The following is a 20,707-nucleotide window of genomic DNA, read 5'->3' on the forward strand; positions in this document are numbered from 1 at the left end:
ATAATAAACAATAAATATACTGAAAAAATTGAAGAAAAAAAAAAAGACGTGTCCATCACATTCATCCAAAAAGTCTTCTCAAGAAGAGTTATCAAATGACTGACAGACTGAGAAGGTCATTTTTAACAGCGATTCTTATTGTACAAAAATTTTGGATGTAACATGTGTCTGTATACATTTCGGCAACCTCTAAAATTTGTTTTTGTTTTTTTTTTCTTTATGGTGTATAAGTCGGTGACACCCAGCCATCAACTGTGACATGCATTGGAGGATATTGAGAGGTGGCAGAAACTATTTATATTTTGTAGCATATCCATGATTTTATAATAATGTACTTGTAAACTTATACATTTAAGTCATGCAATGCTATTGGAAAATAAACGTGAATAACTGAGTCATAAGTTTTATATATATATATATATATATATATATATATATAGTAACACAAACAGCTAGTCTATCAGAAGCAGTAGTCTTCATTCCATAGTGAAGGAGTCACTGACCAGGTGTGGACCTGATTGGCAGGTGGGTGTTGCTCAGTTGCTCTGTATGGTCAGAGCACGTCCCTCTCTATGATCGTCATGCTATGTAGTGAGTGTGGAAAAACACTGGACATATTTTTTAGTCTCCAAACATTTGCATTTATAGTTACATAGTTATATAGTTAGTCTGATCGAAAAAAGTCAAGCGTCCATCTAGTTCAACCATTTAGCCTGAGACTTGTGAAAGTCTGTGTAGAAGTAGGTGGAGGAACATAGTAGTTCAAGTTAGACTTGTGCACAATGGAAAATTTTGTTTAGTTTCGGTTCGTTGTCATTGTTAAAATACATCATTTCGTTCTGTTATATTCGTTACGTTACGTTAATACGTTTTTGGATAATTAGTTATTATTTCGTAGAGTGTCAATATTCGTTATACTGAATCTCGAATCCTGTCTAATTCATTTGTTATATGCGCTAAAATTTCATTCATATTCATTGAAATTCGATATTTATGTATGTATATACATTCGTGATAATGATTCGTAGTTTGGAAAGTCATTTGTTTATTGAATCTTTTAACACACACAATGACAATATCTCTTCTCCTCGGCTCAAATACAATACAACACCCTTCTAACTCAGTTCTCAGGAATGCACTTTGCCAGTAATCCAACCTCCGGCACAAAATGAATCATCTGATTGGACTATAAGATTTACTTTGAGCTGACCTTTTATTTCATTAGATCTTTAAAGAATTACCGAATCGTGTCGAAATTCATTCGTTATATCCGCTATAATTTCTTTTGTATTAGTTGTAATTCGTTATTTTTTTTATTCGAACATTCGGATGCATCCGAATGTCCAAAAGATGCAAAATTCGGCCGAATTTCGATTCGTTACGAAACAAATTGCACAAGCCTAGTCCAAATAGCCAGAAGGCTGATTTATTGCAGTCTATGTGGCGATTTAATACTTAAACAGAATTTTTATAGACGTTAGCATATGATAAACACGTGAGTTGTACTACTCATTCACCTCTATCCTCCATATCTGCAGTCCTGGGGTGGTTTTATTCAGAGACTTGGTTACTTTTTCCGTGAGTTCAGGCATGGTGGAATATTATCAGATCAGACGTCACCTGGAAATCTGGAAGGGAACAAAAAGATTTTGATTATTTTTTTGAAATATAGATCTAAAGAACACAGAGACATCGTCTATATAAAGGGTACTTAAAGAGGGTGTTAGATATGTCTATTAGTGGTGCGACAATGATGTCCCCAATTTTTTGTTGATAGTGGAGAATTGAGAGTTTGTTTTGTGTACTGTTGTTGACCGAAGGACAGCAGGTACTGTACATGTTTGTGTTTGTTGGGTGCTAGGTGGTGAACCGTGGAGGTACTGCAGACGGGATGATATAGAAAACATCATTCATACATGCATAAACGATTGAAAGAAGGTTATTGGAATAGGTAGGCCTGTGGCTTAGAAGTATTGTTGTATGTCGGTGTGCAATCTCATATTTACATATGTTATCTTGCTTAGACCGCATTACTTTTTGCAGTGTTTATAAAGGCTAGCTATGACATGTTTGTCACTCCATTACATTTTGACCTCAGAAATACCTGTGAGAATATAACTGTTCTTTCAGGAAATCCGGGTAGGGGTGTAACAACTGCCTGCTGTCTTAAAAGGGGCCGTGACACACACAGCAGCATGTTTCGTGTTCCAGGAGGATTACTGGAATGAATAGGCATCAGTCATAATTATTAAGCAGGTTTAACATCCTTAAGGACAGTTATGTGAATGTGTGCTGAAAAACTGTAGTGGAGTCAGGACGGGGGTGTGGGAGGTACCTGTTGTGGCCTCAGGGTCTTTATGTGTTGGGGTGGAGGGGGCATCATGAGGAAGCAGCCCATAGAGTACCATCAAGAGAGTTGAGAGCCGCCCTCAATACTTTCCTCTTTTACTGACCCTACCTGATAGGAGGAGCCTGAGCAGAGGAGCAGTGATGTCTCTGGTAGTGAGGTCCATTGTCTGCAACAGTGGCATAATTAGGGATGTATGGGGCATGGTCTGAACCGGGTACCAAAAGGTGCCAGCCAGCCACTTGACATATTTTTTTGCACCTCCCAAATGTCAGACAGGTAGAAGTGGCACTGTCGCATTAGTATCTTAGATCCAAGCTGCAGAAGATGGTCAGGAAGAGGAGGTGCACAATTGGGCATCTTCACCCTGAGCACTGGATGACCTTTTTCCAGCACTAGGCACAGTTACAAGCTGATTGGACCAATGGCATCAATGAAACATCTATAGCAGCCTTTGTCAACCTTTTTTCCTCAGAGGAACCCCGAAAATCATTTGCAGATCTAAAATCAATTTATTGGGGGTCAATGGCAAAATGCTTCTTACATTGGTGGTCAGTAGGAAGAATGCAATCCTTACAGATAGCTAAAAAGATAATTGGTGTCATGCTCCTGCTTTGCCAAATGGTGTTGGCCTAGAACCATGAAGGCACCATAAATAGGAGGTCAATCAGCCACAGCTCGAGGAACCCCTAGAAACCTCTGGAGGAACCCTAGGGTTTCACGGAACCCAAGTTATGAAAGGCTGATCTATAGTATAAAGGTGCTCTGTAATGCTTTTCGATTTCCGTATGTGTAAGTCCCGTGCTCATGTCACTGGCTTCTGATTGGCTGCATACTCATGAAACAGAGGTACACCATTGCATCCCTAGACGCAGGGGCGGACTGACAACTCATGGGTCCCCAGGGCAATAGGAGATTATGGGGCCCCCAGGCAATCAGAGATTATGGGGCTACACAGTATACATACACACAGAATACAATTACACAGTATACACATACATGTACACACAGTATACACAGACATGTTTCTATTGGCTGAGAAAGTACTGGAGAGGTGGGGCAGCTATAATCTCAGGATTTTTAGACCAAAAGGATGTCGGTAAGGGACAGATGTAAAAAAAACACAGATTTTTACATACTGTCCCTGGTTTTACTGAGGCTGGCAACCCTGATGGGGCCCCCTAGTAGCTCTGGGCCCTCGGGCTGTGCCCGAGTGGCCGCATGGTCAGTCCGCCCCTGCCTATACGTGGCATTTTACTGAAATTACACCTGGCTTCTTTTATTGATTGATAGCTTAGCAACTTTTTTTTTTTTTTTTTTTACATAAACTGGGAAGTATCAAGAATAAGAAATATATTATAAATGTAACCATAAAACAGAATGATCTTTGGTCTTAGAATTAGTCATGTTAGAGTGAGATTGGGAAGGCCTGATCTGACAGGGTGTATCTAGCTATTATTGATTCCTAGAACATAAGTGCCCCATTCAATAAAGTATGACACTCATTTCAGAGAAACGTATCTAAGCAGCACTGTGACTTACAGTATTTATTCGTTAGGAGTGAAGGAGGCCACTAATTCACCAAGCTCGCAGCTCAGATGCCCATGTAAAATAAAACTCCCCTCCAGTAGGAACCAAAAAAGTAATTCCAAACATAAGAATACGACAAGAACTCCAAGCCAAAGGTAAAGATTCCAAAAATGCTTTCATCGTTTTTTTTTTTAACATCATAAAAGACAGCCGACACGTTTTAGGGACTACAAATTCCCCCTTTTCTCTGCAATGTTCCGCTGATTGGCGACCCACACATGAAAAGCGGGGTATCCGTACATCGCTGCCTACCTCGGGTTTAGGTTGTGTGCATGTAAAAGCAGCACACACAACACACTTAAAGTGGTTCTAAAGTCAGAAGGTTTTTTTTTTTTTAAATCTCAATGCATTCTATGCATTGAGATAAAAAACCTTCTGTGTACAGCAGTCCCCCTAATACTTACCTGAGCCCCATCTCAATCCAGCGATGTTGCATGGGAGTCTCAGCTGTCCAGAACTCTCCCTCCTCATTGGCTGAAACAGCAGCGGGGTGCCTGTGGCTCCCGCTGCTCTCAATCAAAGTCAGTGAGCCAATGAGGAGAGGGGGCAGGGACGTGGCTCCGTGTCTGAATGGGCACACAGAACATCGGCTTGGCTCGGGTGCCCCCAAAGCAAGCTGCTTGTTGTAGGGGCACTTAGCATGAGGAAGGGGCCAGAAGCGCTGGAGAGGGACCCAAGAAGAGGAGGATCCGGCTGCTCTGTGCAAAACCATTACACAGGGCAGTTAAGTATGACATGTTTGTTATTTTTAAATGAAAAAAAAAATGAGGCTTTAGTATCAATTTAACTACATGCCGAACCACGCACGATGATATACGTCGGCACAATAGCACGGCTGGGCAAATGGGCATACAGGTACGTCCCCCTTTAAGATGCAACATTGTGGGCTCTCGCAGTGATCTCTGTGATGTGAGTGGTAGCCCGCCTTCCCCCCCCAGTTAGAATCATTCCCCAGGACACACTTAACCCCTTAATCGCCCCCTAGTGTTTAACCCCTTCCCTGCCAGTGTCATTTTCACAGTAATCAGTGCATTTTTATAGCACCGATCGCTGTATAAATGACAATGGTCCCAAAATAGTGTCAAAAGTGTCCGATGTGTCCACCATTATGTCACAGTCATGATAAAAATCACAGATCACCGCCATTATTAATAACAAAAAAATAATAATAAAAATGCCATAAATCTATCCCCTATATTGTAGACGCTATAACTTTTGCGCAACCCAATCAATATACGCTTATTGCGATTTTTTTTTTTTTTACCAAAAATATGTAGAAGAATGCATATCGGCCTAAACTATATATTTTGGGGATATTTATTATAGCAAAAAGTAAAAAATATTGCTTTTTCTTTTTTTTTTTTTTATAGCGCAAAAAATAAAAACAGCAGAGGTGATCAAATACCACCAAAGGAAAGCTATATTTGTGGGGAAAAAAGGATGTCGATTTTGTTTGGGTGCAACATCGCACGACCGCGTAATTGTCAATAAAATCGGCGCAGTGCGGAATCTTAAAAAGTGCTCTGGTCAGAAAGGGGGTAGATCCTTCTGGGGCTGAAATGGTTAACCTCTTGATTGGACTTGATGTTAACCCCTTCCCAGCCAGTGTCATTAGTAAAATGAAAGTGTATATTATTAGCACAGATTACTGTATTAAAGTCACTGGCGATGTCAGTGGCAGTTAGTCAGTTCCCCCCAGTGTCAGTTAGTGTCAGATTGCTTGCCGCACTTTCTCAGTCCCAATATAAGTCGCTAATCACCGCCATTACTAGTATAAAAAGAAAATTCCAGTATATATCCCATAGTTTGTAGTCGCTAAAACTTTCATGCAAACCAATCAATATACTGTACACTGATTAGAATTTTTTTTTTTAGTCAAAGACATGTAGCAGAATACATTTTGGCCAAAATTAATGAGGAAACTTTTTTTTATTGGATATGTTTTATAGCAGAAAGTAAAAAATATATTTATTTTTTTTTATTCAAAATTTTTGGTCTTTTTAAATTTATATCACAAAAGAAAAACTAAGAGCTGAAGTGGTTAAAAATATTTAGAGAGAATTATAGATGTGAATATTGATATTTAATAAGAGAGTACCAAATGTAATTACAAAATATTATTGATTAAATATGATAAAAAATGGTATGTTAATAAAAACATAAGACCATTGGACAGCACAGATATCTAACCACTCAAATAGCAGACCATCAGGGCTATGTTAACCACAAAAGGAAATTTCAGATTCAATATCATACTAGACATTAACATAGCTCCCAACTGTCCCTGATTTCGAGGAACTGTCCCTGATTTGGAACAAAGTCCCTCCTCTGTCCCTTTTTCCTCCTCATTTGTCCCCTGGTCTGGTCTATATTAGGGATGGGCCGAACGGACCCCTGTTCGGTTCGCACCAGAACTTTCAAACACCACGAAAGTTCGGACCAGAATATCGAACCCCATTAAAGTCAATGGAACCCAAACGTCAAAAATCAAAAGTGCCCATTTTCAAGGCTTACAGTATATGCAAGTAAGTGGGCATACAATGGTTACGGGGGTCCAGGTCCTGCCCTGGGGGACCTGTATCAATAAAAAAAAAAAACGTTTGTGAAAAACATCAAATGAGCAGTGGTTTTTAAGGTGAAAGCATAAAAATGAAAAAATCCTTCCAATATAGTGTCTGGGGGCCCCCCTTAGTCTACCTGTAAAGTGGCAAATCTGTACCATTTCTAGAATCTGCTGCAGTAATAATTGGATTTATAAAGCCAAACAAAAAAATATATTTTCCCTGCAAGCTGCCTTTATTTTGCTCAGCAACAGCTGGGGAGCCAGTGTGTATGATGAGGCCACAATGTAGTGCACTGGGAACAAGAGTTTTTTTAATACATTCTGGTGTCACTTTGACTTTGGATAGAAATAACGGGTGCGTAAAAATTGGTCTTTGGGTATCAGTAGCGCCTTCCCCCCGTAACCCTATAGAGGTACTCTTGATGAAAGCAAGAATTGGCCTTTCTGTAAAAAATTGCAATGATATGCACCTGTCAAACAGGCGCAGAAAAATTACTCTTTGGGTGTGGGGGCGTCTTCCCATCCGTAACCCTATAGAGGTGCTCTTGATGAAGACAAACAAAATTTGCAAAGATATGCGCCTGTCAAACAGGTGCTGAAAAATTGGTCTTTGGGTGTTAATTGTGCCCATGAAACCAATACCAAAAATATTCTTCCAGATGAAATGATTGAACACCCTCAAAGCTAGGCAGCCTCAAAGTCCTGTAGAGATTCCACATCCCAAAAAGACTTAATCAGTGACATCGGCATCAGGGGCTTCATAGCTGGTAATCCAGGACTGATTCATTTTTATAAAAGTCAAACGGTCCACGGAGTCTGTGGACAGATGTGTTCTATGATCAGTAAGGAAACCTCCTGCAGCACTGAATGCCCATTCAGAAAGCACACTGGATGCAGGGCAGCCCAACAACTCAATAGCATACTGGGCAAGGTCTGGCCAGTGGTCTATTCTCATGACCCAGTAAATCAGTGGATTGTCAGCTGGAAAACTCTCCATCTCTGTTTTCGCCCCGGAAGTAATCATCCACCATGTGATGCAGACGCTGCCGATGGGATGTGGAGGCTAACAGCCCTGGGCGGCGAGGACTAATAAAATTCTGAAATGCCTCACTTAGGCAGGTGCCTTCGCCAACGCTCCCCTCTTGACAGGGGTCAAGTCCTGGGGAAAAAAGTGTGGGAACTCCCACCAAAGATCCACTCCCCCACCAAAAAAAAAATAAAAAATTATACGCTCACATGCACAACACTTGGCAGGGTATTGAAGAGTATTGGCAGAGTATTGAAGAGTATTGGCAGAGTATTGAAGAGTATTGGAAGAGTATTGGAAGAGTATTGAAGAGTATTGGCAGAGTATTGAAGAGTATTGGCAGGGTATTGCAGAGTATTGGCAGGGTATGTATTGCAGAGTATTGGCAGAGTATTGAAGAGTATTGGCAGAGTATTGGCAGAGTATTGAAGAGTATTGGCAGAGTATTGAAGAGTATTGGCAGGGTATTGCAGAGTATTGGCAGGGTATGTATTGCAGAGTATTGGCAGATTATTGGCAGAGTATTGCAGAGTATTGACAGGGTATTGCAGAGTATTGGCAGGGTATGTATTGGCAGAGTATTGGCAGAGTATTGGCAGAGTATTGAAGAGTATTGGCAGAGTATTGGCAGAGTATTGAAGAGTATTGGCAGAGTATTGAAGAGTATTGGCAGGGTATTGCAGAGTATTGGCAGGGTATGTATTGCAGAGTATTGGCAGATTATTGGCAGAGTATTGCAGAGTATTGACAGGGTATTGCAGAGTATTGGCAGGGTATTTATTGACAGAGTATTGGCAGGGTATTGCAGAGTATTGGCAGAGTATTGCAGAGTATTGGCACAGTATTGCAGAGTATTGATAGGGTATTGCAGAGTATTGGCAGGGTGTTGCAGAGTATTGGCAGGGTATGTATTGCAGAGTATTGCAGAGTATTGGCAGGATATTGAAGAGTATTGGCAGGATATTGAAGAGTATTGATAGGGTATTGCAGGGTGTGTATTGGCAGAGTATTGGCAGGGTATTGCAGAGTATTGGCACAGTATTGCAGAGTATTGATGGGGTATTGCAGAGTATTGGCAGGGTATTGCAGAGTATTGGCAGGGTATTGAAGAGTATTGGCAGAGTATTGGCAGAGTATTGGCAGAGTATTGAAGAGTATTGGCAGGGTATTGCAGAGTATTGGCAGGGTATGTATTGCAGAGTATTGGCAGAGTATTGGCAGGGTATTGCAGAGTATTGCAGAGTATTGGCACAGTATTGCAGAGTATTGATAGGGTATTGCAGAGTATTGGCAGGGTGTTGCAGAGTATTGGCAGGGTATGTATTGCAGAGTATTGGCAGGATATTGAAGAGTATTGGCAGAGTATTGAAGAGTATTGGCAGGGTATTGCAGAGTATTGGCAGGGTATGTATTGGCAGGGTATTGCAGAGTATTGGCAGGGTATTGCAGAGTATTGACAGAGTATTGCAGAGTATTGATAGGGTACTGCAGAGTATTGGCAGGGTATTGCAGAGTATTGGCAGGGTATGTATTGCAGAGTATTGGCGGGGTATTGCAGAGTATTGATAGGGTATTGCAGAGTATTGGCAGGGTATTGCAGAGTATTGATACTGATAGGGTATTGCAGAGTATTGATAGGGTATTGCAGAGTATTGGCAGGGTATTGCAGAGTATTGATAGGGTATTGCAGAGTATTGGCAGGGTATTGCAGAGTATTGATACTGATAGGGTATTGCAGAGTATTGATGAGTATTGGCAGGGTATTGCAGAGTATTGATGAGTATTGGCAGGGTATTGCAGAGTATTGATGAGTATTGGCAGGGTATTGCAGAATGAAACTTACTTACACACTAGTGACTGACCTCCTGGTATTCTCTTCCCTTCTGTTCTGGGGGGAGAAGAAGTAAACTCGAAAAGTGCAGCAGCTGTGGCCCCAGGAGGCACTGGGTAGAGGGGAGCGGGAGGACAGTCGGGAACTCCGGAACCAAGCAGGCGCGCAGCGTGTGTCACACTGACTGACGGTCTCGTGCCAGTGCGTGCCCACGTGCACGGCCGAAGTCATGTGACCGGTTGCTAGATGCGGAGCGGCCCCTGCCTAGCAACCAGTCACTCGGCGGCTGAGGAGCGGCGCGGACTACGCGCTGCATAGCCTCAGCCCGGCTCAGACAGCTAATGGGAACGGCGTTCCCGCTGTGGAAATAGTACGGGAACGCCGTTCCCATGCGTTCCCGCAGCACTCGAGCCCTGCCTCTTGACCAACAGAAGACTCAAAACTACGCTTTCCACGACACTGTAACTTACTGGAGTCAGAAAAAACGTTCAATAAAATCCTCTTTTAATGTGTCCTCAAGAGATTTTATCTTCTGCGCTCTCTGTGGGGGCGGGATGAGTTCTTTATTGTGCTGTGAACAAAATATATAATGCCTGCCTATGCTTGCTGGACCATGTGTCATGTGTCAGCAGTAAGGTATATTTTAAGGCTGACTGCCTTGCCCAACGATGCCAGAACATTCCCTTCCATGTGATAGTAGAGAGATGGAACGGCCTTATGTGAAAAGTAGTAGCCATTGAGAACCTGCCATTGTGGTACAGCACATTGTCCGAAATCACAGAAGGAGGCAGAGTCCACCAGGCTGAAAGGCAGAAGTTGGAGAGCCAACAGCTTTCACAAGTTTGCATTTAGATGTGGGCATGTGGGTGGGAGGGGCTGTATTTTTTTCCCGCTGCAGCAGATGGGGCAGAGAAATTTGCCGGCTACAGTCTACAGCTGGTGGTGTGCTGCTGGCAGATGTGCTGCTAGGACCTGGGACACCCTGTGCTATACCATCATCCCTGTCAGTGGAGGCTGCTGAGAGGTAATGACTCAGTATAGCAGGGGCAGACTGAAGTGTGTAAGGAGGAGGAGGAGGGACAGATTTGTGCCCCTTTTGTGTGGCTTTTAGGTGCTCTTGCAAATGGGTGGTTGGACATTAAATGCCTTGTTAAGCATATGGTACCCAAATGGTTGGTGTTTTTTTGCCACGTTTGATGTGCCTGAGACACAGTTTGCAGATAGCAACAGTGCGGTCTGCTGCAGATGTGCTGAAAAAGGCCCAGACAGCTGAGCTTTGGGGAATGGTCTGGGAGATAACAGCTGCAGAATGTGATGGAACAGGATGGCTGCTCTCTACTCTTTCTTGATGTCGGCCTCCTTGGGGTTGTGCCGCGCACCTTCAGTTTCCTCCTCTGCTCTATCTGGCACCCAAGTCGCATCAGGGACCTCATCATCTCCATCTCCTCAATCTTCATCATTACCACTGGAGACAACTTGGCAATATACTGCGGCTTGGGGAACATGAATTCCAGTTTGTCTACCAGTGTTCGTCCCTCTCTCTGTGCTCATGTTCCTGTCATCCTCAACCTCAGAACCAACATTTGAATCCAGTAATGGCCGGGCATCATCAAGGAGCAAGTGACTAAGGCTGTGGTCAAATAAGTCAGCTGACTCCTCAATGGCTGATTTTGGGGCTATGGCAGGAATAGATGTGGGCAAGGAGGCAGCTTTATCCACTCTGGCAACTGCAGGGGACTACACACTTGTCTCTACTTGCGTGACAGAGGATGAGGAAGGTTTAGTAAGCCAGTCCACCACCTCCTCTGCATGCTGTGGCTGGATAGCATGGGCAAACTCACTAAACAGAGGAAATGATGCCCTGCCTGAGGACTGACCACCACGTCCACCTTTGCCTGTGGACACATTTGTTGCTGGCCCCCTTACAGTGCAAAGGGAATGTCTGCCTCCTCTTGTTGTCCTCCCAGGCGTTATTGGGTGGGAGGGGGCGGTGCTTATAAGCAAATGTAAAGAAGAAGTTGAAATCTGTACGTAGATGCACTTAATCAATGTAAAGAGGTGTATGGTGCACTTTAATTTGAGTACTCACACTACACAGATACACTCCACGGATACACTATAATATACTACAATATAATGCGACAAACATACAGTGACGCACAGAACTATATGGCATTAAACTGGCAGTTATGTACACAAAACTCTATGGCGTTAAACTGGCAGTAATGCACACAGAACTATATGGAGTTAAACTGGCAGTAACACACACATAATTAAATGGCATTAAACTGGCAGTAACACACACAGAAGTAAATGGCGTTAAACTGGCAGTAACACACACAGAAGTAAATGGCGTTAAACTGGCAGTAATGCACACAGAACTATATAGAGTTAAACTGGCAGTAACACACACATAAGTAAATGGCGTTAAACTGGCAGTAACACACACAGAAGTAAATGGCGTTAAACTGACAGTAACACACACAGAAGTAAATGGCGTTAAACTGGCACTAATGCACACAGAACTATATTACGTTAAACTGGCAGTAACACACAAAACTATATTACGTTAAACTTGCAGTAACGCACACAAAACTATATGGCGTGGTGGTGGCAGCATCATGTTGTGGGGATGCTTTTCTTCAGCAGAGACAGGGAAGCTGGTCAGAGTTGATGGGAAGATGGATGGAGCCAAATACAGGGCAATCTTAGAAGAAAGGCTGATGGAGTCTGCAAAAGACTTGAGACTTGGGACGGAGGTTCACCTTCCAGCAGGACAACGACCCGAAACATACAGCCATAGCTACAATGGAATGGTTTAGATCAAAGCATATTCATGTGTTAGAATGGCCCAGTCAAAGTCCAGACCTAAATCCAATTGAGAATCTGTGGCAAGACTTGGAAATTGCTGTTCACAGACGATCTCCATCCAATCTGACAGAGCTTGAGATATTTTGCAAAGAAGAATGAGATGTGCAAAGCTGGTAGAGACATCCCCAAAAAGACTTGCAGTTGTAATTGCAGTGAAAGGAGATTCTACAAAGTGTTGATTCAGGTGGGCGCCATAAAAATGTACCCCAACACTTTTCACATATTTATTTTGTAAAAAATGTTGAAAACCATTTATCATTTTCCTTCCACTTCACCATTATGTGCCACTTTGTGTTGGTCTATCACATAAAATACATTTACATTTTTTGGTTGTAAACATGACAAATGTGGGGTATGAATACTTTTTCAAGGCACTGTATAAAAAAAGGAGGAAAAAGGCACTGATAATGTTTTTATATCTTTACATAAATGTTTTGCCTTTCATTTCTATTTTATCCTGAATGGGTTATTTTACAAAGAGATTGTTTACAATCACTTTAAACATACCAAATATAAAAATCAAATGCATAAATATGATGCTGATACAAATAAACAGCGGTATCTGTTTCTGCAAGTAATTAAATTAGCTTTTTGTTCATATATAACTGAAACAAATCTAGTTGGTTGGAAACATTCTTTTTAGTATTGTTAAAATGTAACACATCATATTGTGATCAAAGAAACATTTTTAGCTTAAATTTTACCCGGCTCATTTCATTGGTGCACCCCAGCCTGCCAACCAACAGGGAAACCCCAAACCTGCCACCGATTAGAACTTCAATTGCTGCAGCAAAGCCATTATCTCATGCCAGGATCATACAAATAAACATCGAAAGGCATTTTAAATGCGTTGATCTTATTGTCTATGTAAGAAACTGGAACATTCTGGGAGATTTGCTTCTCTATTTTACATAATTCTTAAAGTACAGGAAAAACGTTTGTTTTTTTCTTCGATGGAGTAAGGGAAGGTTATAAAGGCGCCACCCTTGTGCTGGAAAAAAAAAACTCCAACCCAGACCCCATCCCATCCATCCCACCCCATCCGCTAGAAAAAGTAAACACCCCGTGGTGCCATAAAAAAAAAACTATAATTAAACCAGCGCTGCATGAGTTTTAATTGAAACCAACATGTGACCCACACGTGCGCCAATATAGTGAAACAATATAATAAAGCTTGATTAGTGATAAAAGTCATTATATAAACAGTTTCAGTCTGTATGACATTTCACAAAGAATCTTCCACCTCTGTGCTCCGTACCCTTAATGTGGTTGTAAACCGTTAACAACCACTTTTTGCTACAGGTAAGCCTATAATTAGGCTTACCTGTAACTACACTGGATATACGTGCAGGTTTAGGAGATATCCCCTGTATTTGCATGTGCCGACGTCATCGCACATGCGCACTTAAGCAAACTGAAGCAACGGCATGTACGGCGTTGCTTCAATTAGACTGTGCCGTTACCGGCGGCTCCTGTGTGCATGCACGGGAGTGGCATCATCGCGGCTCCGGCCAGTCATAGCACCAGAGCTGTGATACCCAGAAGTAACCCCCGGGAGCGATGTTGGCCACCGGAACGGTGATCACTGCGGGGGCTTCGATCTCAGGCTAGCTCATTATGCCTTTGTCTTGCAGGTTTTTTTTTTATTTTTTTATTTTTTTTAGGGTTTACAACCACTTTAAAGGATAAGTTCAGCCAAAGTTTGTTCTGCACTCCTGTGACCTGTTTTCATCAGACAGCGGGGTGAAGACTGCTGCCGGCCAACTGCTGCCAGCTGATGTCACAGAGCCAGTCCAAGCTGGGGAAAGATTGTGACCATATGGTTGGGATCCGCCTCACAACCCTTGACTGACACCTGGCTCAGCCTCCAGCCCCCCTCCACAGCCCAGCGCTCCAGTGAGGAGGGGGGCAGAGCAAAGAGCTGGTCATGGAGCTCTGAGAACTGAGCAATCAACAGTGTTTGATCACTCGGTTCTTAATCTTAGAGCAGGTGGGGAACAGATGCATCATTGGGCCGATCCTACATCCACCTAGGTAAGTATGATTCTACAAAAAAAATCCTAAACTTCACTTTTAAGTGAATAAAAGGCTCACCAGATTTCCATGGCCCCTTATTTCTATGTGAGTCCTGAAAGACTTTATGACGGTAACTATGGAAGGAAAAACATCCAGATGCCTCCTTTTTCCACCAAGGCTTTCACAGCTTAATATACTCTCACAGGTAGAAGAAGCGGCAACATAAACTCCTCTCTTTTTACTTCTTCGTTTGTAGCCCCAATTCACAACTTTTTTTCCTCCGCTCATCACCAGCACAGGACCAGCATTAAAAATAGAGACGTATCCGTAATGTAATATTATCAAACATAGGCACTTTATTTATAAAGTAATATCCCTCAGATAAGAATCTCGGTACTTCCGGGTGTCTCCAGTGAGTGATGTCACTACCACTCAACGTGCTTCATCATCAAGACTTGCTCAGGACATGAGGGAGGGTTATAACCCCTGGCAGTTTTTTTCTTTTGTCACCTGTGACCCATTGGGGAGATTTCTCTTCACTTCATGTCCCATACCCAAAACAGGAAGTGAGAGGAAATTCCTGCAAAGTGAGGGAATCCCCGGTTGTCACCAGAACAATGGTCCCAATTGGAAGACTTCCCTTCCTGTTCTGGTGGCAACATGAAATTTGGGATTTTCTTTCCCATTCTCTCTCGGTGAAAATGGTAGCCAGCATAAAGAGAGAAGGATTAAACCTCCCTAATGGGGGCACAGAAAAAAATAAATCATAGTTTGCGTAAAGGGCCAATCTGAGCTGGCCCTTTACCACATGATCAGCTGTCAGCCAATGACAGCTGATCACAGAAATAAACAAATGCTGCTTATCCGTTTTTTTCTTCACGCTGTCAGCATATCATTGCCCATCAGGGCCCACCAGGGGTACCTATCAGTGCTGCTAATCAGTGCCTCATCATCAGTGCTGCCTATCAGAGCCGCCTACAAGTGCCATTTATCAGTGCCCAAGCAGTGCCACCTCTCCGTGCCACCTATCAGTACGACCTATCAGTGCCCATCAGTGCCACCTATCAGTGCCCACCAGTGCCACATATGATTGCCCATCAGTGCCCACCAGTGGCACCTATGAGTGCCCATCAGTGTTGGCAATCAGACAACAAACTGTTCTGTTTCTGCTAATAGGCTCATCTATTAGCGCCTACCAGTGCTACCTATCATTGCCCACCAGTGGCACCGACCACTGCCCATCAGCGTTGCCAATCAGACAACAAACTGTTCTGTTTCTGCTAATAGGCTCATCTATTAGCACCTACCAGTGCCACCTATCAGTGCCCACCAGTGCCACATATCATTGCACATCAGTGCCCACCAGTGGCACCTATCAGTGCTCATCAGTGCTGCTAATTAGTGCCTCATCATTAGTGCTGCCTATCAGAGCTGCCTACCAGTGCCTATTAGTGCCACTTATCAGTGCCACCTCTCTGTGTCGCCTATCAGTGCCCATCAGTGCCGCCTCATCAGTGCCTCCAAATCAGTGCCCATCAATGCAACCTATCTGTGCCCATCAGTGCCACCCATCAATGCAGCCTCCAAATCAGTGCCTCCAAATCAGTACCCACCAGTGCCGCCTCATCAATGCCCATAAGTGCAACCTATCAGTGCCCATCAGTGGCACCTCATCAGCGCACATCAGTGAAGGAGAAAAATGAACTGTTTGCAAAATGTTATAACAAAATATGAAAAACTTTTTTTTTATTTTATTTTTTTTCAAAATTTGCAGTCTTTTTATGTTTGTTTAGAAAAAATAAAAACCCCAGTGGTGATTAAATACCCCCCAAAAGAAAGCTCTATTCTTGTGACAATAAAAGTAACAATTTCAGCTGAAAATTGGCCTGGGCAGAAAGGGGGTAAACGTGCCCAGTAAGCAAGTGGTTAAATAAAATACGGTTATAATTTCGTGATGGCGTGTGCAATTAAATAATAAACATAGTGACATGTGTACTATGGATGTATTTAGTTCAGTTCTCACCTGGGCTGTGTCATGTACAGGAATGACTTGCAGCAAGAAAAAAAGGTCATCCTGCTTGTTTCTCTCCATGTAACATGTCTGCAAAAATGCTAAAAAATCACAAACCACTTGCCTTTTTAAGCACCCACAGCAAGCGGGTCTTGATGATGGAATCCCCATACACAATGCAATACACAGCAAAGGTTTGTCCTACATAATGACTATATTTTCTGCAGTAGTTAGTTAGCCACCTCCGTGTTTGTTTTATCAGTGTAACCGTTTCTATGTACATAACTTGTATGCGGAGATAACAAATCTGACAGTTTATTTTTGTCTGCAGTGAAGTTTAATTATTTTTAACACATGCCTTCTAAAAAAAAAAGAAAAGAAAAAAAAGAAAAAGAAAAATGCCGGATATGTTCGATTTCCAGCGAAAAAATGTTTTATTTTGAGTGAGCATGGAATGGTAAAATTGTTTCTTTTATAAAATTGTATCTAAACCCAATAACATCAATGCAATTGTGACTGCATTCGTTTTCTTTTTTTGGGGAATTTTTACTTTATATTTATCCAGTGATCCTGCCAGAAACACACTTCCTGTAGGAGGGTGATGACGCTTAAAGTGGAGGGCCACTGTAAAAAAAAAAAAAAATTGCATATAAATGTTCCTAAAAAATTTGAGGAAAAAAAAAATGTAACTTACCAGAAATGCCTGTTGCTAAGCAGATCGTCCTAATCTGCCTCTTCCTATTCCATGGGGATCTTTAGTCTCCTCCTCCTCACGTCGTCTTCTAGTGAATGGGGCACGGTGTGTTCTGGGAACTGTGTGTGTCCCAGAACACAGCGCTCCCCATGCACAAAGCGCTGCGCGACTCGCGCATGCGCAGTAGGAAATGGGCAGTGAAGCCACAAGGCCCGAGAGCCGAGGGATGGTCGGCCTCGGGCGGCCGACATCGCGGGCACCCAGGACAGGTAAGTGTCCTTATTAAAAGTCAGCAGCTACAGTGTTTGTAGCTGCTGACTTTTAAACTTTTTTTCACGGCTGACCCTCCCCTTTAAGTACTGAGCTGCAGTAGCAGAACTACCAGGGTCGCAAAGGTTGCATTTTCACCGGGGCCCTGCCATTCTGCCACCTTGGAGGGGGCCCCAAAACAGTAGGAAAGGGTCCTGCTACAGAACATGGGCTCGGGTTCACATTGCTGCAACCCCAAAGTCATACGACATACTTGCCACATGCGTTGCGATTTCCTTGCGACTTTTATGATTTAACATTGCAGCCTATGACACTCAAATTGCACCAAAGCCGCAAGAAAAGTAGAGCAGGACCATTTTTTTTCTCTTGTCACTGCAACTTGATAGACAACACCCATTGAAATGAATATGTTTTGACTTGTCATGTGACTTTATGGGGTTGATTTACTAAAGGCAAATAGACTGTGCACTTTGCAAAGTGCAGTTGCACTCTGAAAGTGAGGTTGGTCCAGAGCTTAGTAAATGAGCAGAAGCTCTGCTGACTTCCATCATCCAATCACGTGCAAACAAAACTTTATTTTCCTAGCATGTGATTGGGTATTCTTTGTAAAGGGAAGCTTTAACTCATTTAGTAAGCTCTGGAGCAACTGCTCTTGCAGAGTGCAACTGCAAAGTGCGCAGTCTATTTGCCTTTAGTAAATCAACCCCAATGTGTCTCAAGTTGCAGCAGTGTGAACCGAAATTCTTCAATGAACGAATGCATCCGAAATAAAACGCAAATTTCTAGTGGCCCTATCCTACAAGGAACCCTTTCTGGTTTTGGATGGGGACAAGGTGCTGTTGAGGCCCTGGACTTGAAGTGTGGCTTTTTGGTTTCCTATGGTTTACCGCACCATAGCCTGTTTGGTTATATTGTGTTGATGGCCCCCAAGCCCCAACTCCATAGAAGACATGGCTTCCATGCATTATCGTACTGATGATATACACCAGCCACTTTATTAGGCACGCCTTGCTAGTACCGGGTTGGACCCACTTTTGCCTTCAGAACGGCCTTCATTCTTCATGGCATAGATTCAACAAGGTTTTGGAAACATTCCTCAGAAATTTTGCTACATAGTGAGATGATAGCATCACGCAGTTGCTGCAGATTTGTTGGCTGCACATCCATGATGCCAATCTCCCCATTCCACCACATCCCAAAGGTGCTCTATTGCATGGAGATCTGGTGAGTGTGGAGGCCATTGGAGGACAGGGACCTCATTGTCCAGTGGTGAGATGATCGGAGCTTTGTGACATGGTGCATTATCCTGCTGGAAGGAGCCATCAGAAGATGGGGACACTGTAGTCATAAAGGGATGGACATGGTCAGCAACCATACTCAGGGAGGCCGTGGGGTTTAATCGATGCTCAATTAATACTAAGGGGCCCAAAGTGTGCCAAGAAAATACCCCCCACACCATTACACCCCACCAGCAGCCTGAACCGGTGATACAAGGCAGGATGGATCCATGCTTTCATGTTGTTTACACCAAATTCTGACCTGACCATCTGAATGTCGCAGCTGAAATCGAGACTCATCAGACCAGGCAACATTTTTTCCATTCTTCTATTGTCCAATTTTGGTGGTCATGTGTGAATTGTAGCCTCAGTTTTCTGTTCTTAGCTGACAGGAGTGGCACCCGGTGTGGTCTTCTACTGCTGTAGCCAATCTGCTTCAAGGTTTGATGCGTTGTGCATTCAGAGATGGTATTCTGTATACCTTGGTTGTAACGAGAGGTTATTTGAGTTACTGTTACCTTTCTTGGTGTGCGCTATACAAATATTTAATTCATTCATTCTTTCTATTATCTGGAACCAATCTGCCCATTCTCATCTGACCTCAACAAGGCATTTTCCTCCACACGACTGCCGCTCACTGGATATTTTCTCTTTTTCAGACCATTCTTTGTAAACCCGAGAGATGGTTGTGCGTGAAAATCCCAGTAGGTTAGCAATCCTCTTTCTTCCCCATTCTGATGCTTCAGCGAGTCTTCTTCACCATGTCTAAATGCATGGAGTTGCTGCCATGTGATTGGCTGATTAGCAATTTGTGTTACCAAGCAATAGGTGTACCTAATAAAGTGGTTGGTCAGTGTAGTTACATAGTTAATCTGGTTGAAAAAAGACACCCGTTCACCCAGTTCAACCAGAAAAAAATAAATAAAACCAACACTCATGATGGCCAACAAGCCTGGAACGGCTGTATGTAGTTTGGAATAGTTGGATTCTAGTATTAGGCTTTATCTGTACTGTAAAACAACAGTTCTGGATGCACAACGCACTCAGGTTCTTGACCTCTAAGCCCTCGTTTGAGGCTTGCTGGAATTTTAATTCTCACTTCCCTTTGTACATGGAAACACTTTGCATTGCCTGTATATTAGTGTGTAATAATTAAAGTGATACTTTGACCCATCCGTAATTATTCCGGGCAGGGCAGAAGAGGAATTTGCCCAGTCCACAGGCATAAACTGCAACATTTTCCTGGCTCATCAAAAGCCCTCAATGCCGAATTGTTCAACAGGATCTTGAAAAGGAGAAATTCCATAAAAAATGCTGCAACTGTCACTCCCTAGGTCCTCATTCAAGAATGGGCCCCACCCTGGTGTAACTGTTAGCAGTGCAGACTCCCACTAAATCAAAGCTTTGAAATGATCCAAATAAGGCAAGAAAACCATACAGGTTATAACTATACCCTGCAACTCTGACCAGCGTATTCTAATGGCGAGGAAGTCTCCCCGCTTTCAGAATGCAAAGGCTCAGTTCTTCCATCTACATCGAATGTGTGGATGGGGGAATCAAGTCTTTGTTTTTGTTTTTTTTCAGGTTGAAGGAAAAAAAAAAAAAAAGAATAATCTATGGCAGTGGTCTCCAAACTGTGGCCCGGGGGCCAGGTGTGGCACTTTACTTGCTTTTATCTGGCCCTTGGGGTGCTATTTTATTTAATGACACCAACGATAGGGCAAAAGCGTGAGATAGCAAAAAAAAGAAAAAAAAAAAGGACTCAGCTTTTCAGGCGAGTACAGCTGCCAGGCCGTATGTGACGTCATAATGTCGCGCCCAGGTCTCCAAGAGTCGTAGAGACTGCCAGGGACCATCTGGTCACTAGTATTCTCTATAGCCCCATACACACTATCAGATTATCTGGTGATTTTTTCCTTCAGATTTACCAAAACCATGTAGTAGAAGGGCCTGCCTGGTTGCATACACATTGAAACTCCTAAGGTTTGACCTCATATTATGTGGTTTTGGTAAATCTGAAGGAAAAACTCAGCAGAAAAACTGATAATGTGTATGGGGCCTAAGGTGAACTTCTGCCTCCGGTGGACTCCTTCTTTGGTTTGCCGATCGCACAGGCGAGCCGAGCTGGTGGAAGCACCGGAGAGCGGCAGGAGCGCGGGGGGTGTCCCCTTCCGCCACCTGTACGAACAATCTATCGGCTGAGCAGCCAC

At 43.0% G+C, this 20,707-nt stretch overlaps 1 protein-coding gene across 2 annotated transcripts in view; it reads right to left on the reverse strand.

Annotated features, from left to right (window-relative positions):
* VIL1 (villin 1) overlaps positions 1 to 20,707 on the reverse strand; it is an 86,405-nt gene that overhangs the window by 58,914 nt on the left and 6,784 nt on the right. For both annotated transcript variants that reach the window (XM_077447888.1, XM_077447889.1), the window contains exon 2: positions 1,518 to 1,628. In XM_077447888.1, coding sequence (XP_077304014.1) covers positions 1,518 to 1,592 — 75 coding nt within the window. In that variant the 5' untranslated portion in view covers positions 1,593 to 1,628. The remainder of the gene's footprint in view (positions 1 to 1,517; positions 1,629 to 20,707) is intronic.

The sequence above is a fragment of the Lithobates pipiens genome, unplaced genomic scaffold (assembly GCF_037356315.1).
Source record: "Lithobates pipiens isolate NorthernLeopardFrog02 unplaced genomic scaffold, aLitPip1_a1.2 Scaffold_22, whole genome shotgun sequence".
NCBI lineage: Eukaryota > Metazoa > Chordata > Amphibia > Anura > Ranidae > Lithobates > Lithobates pipiens.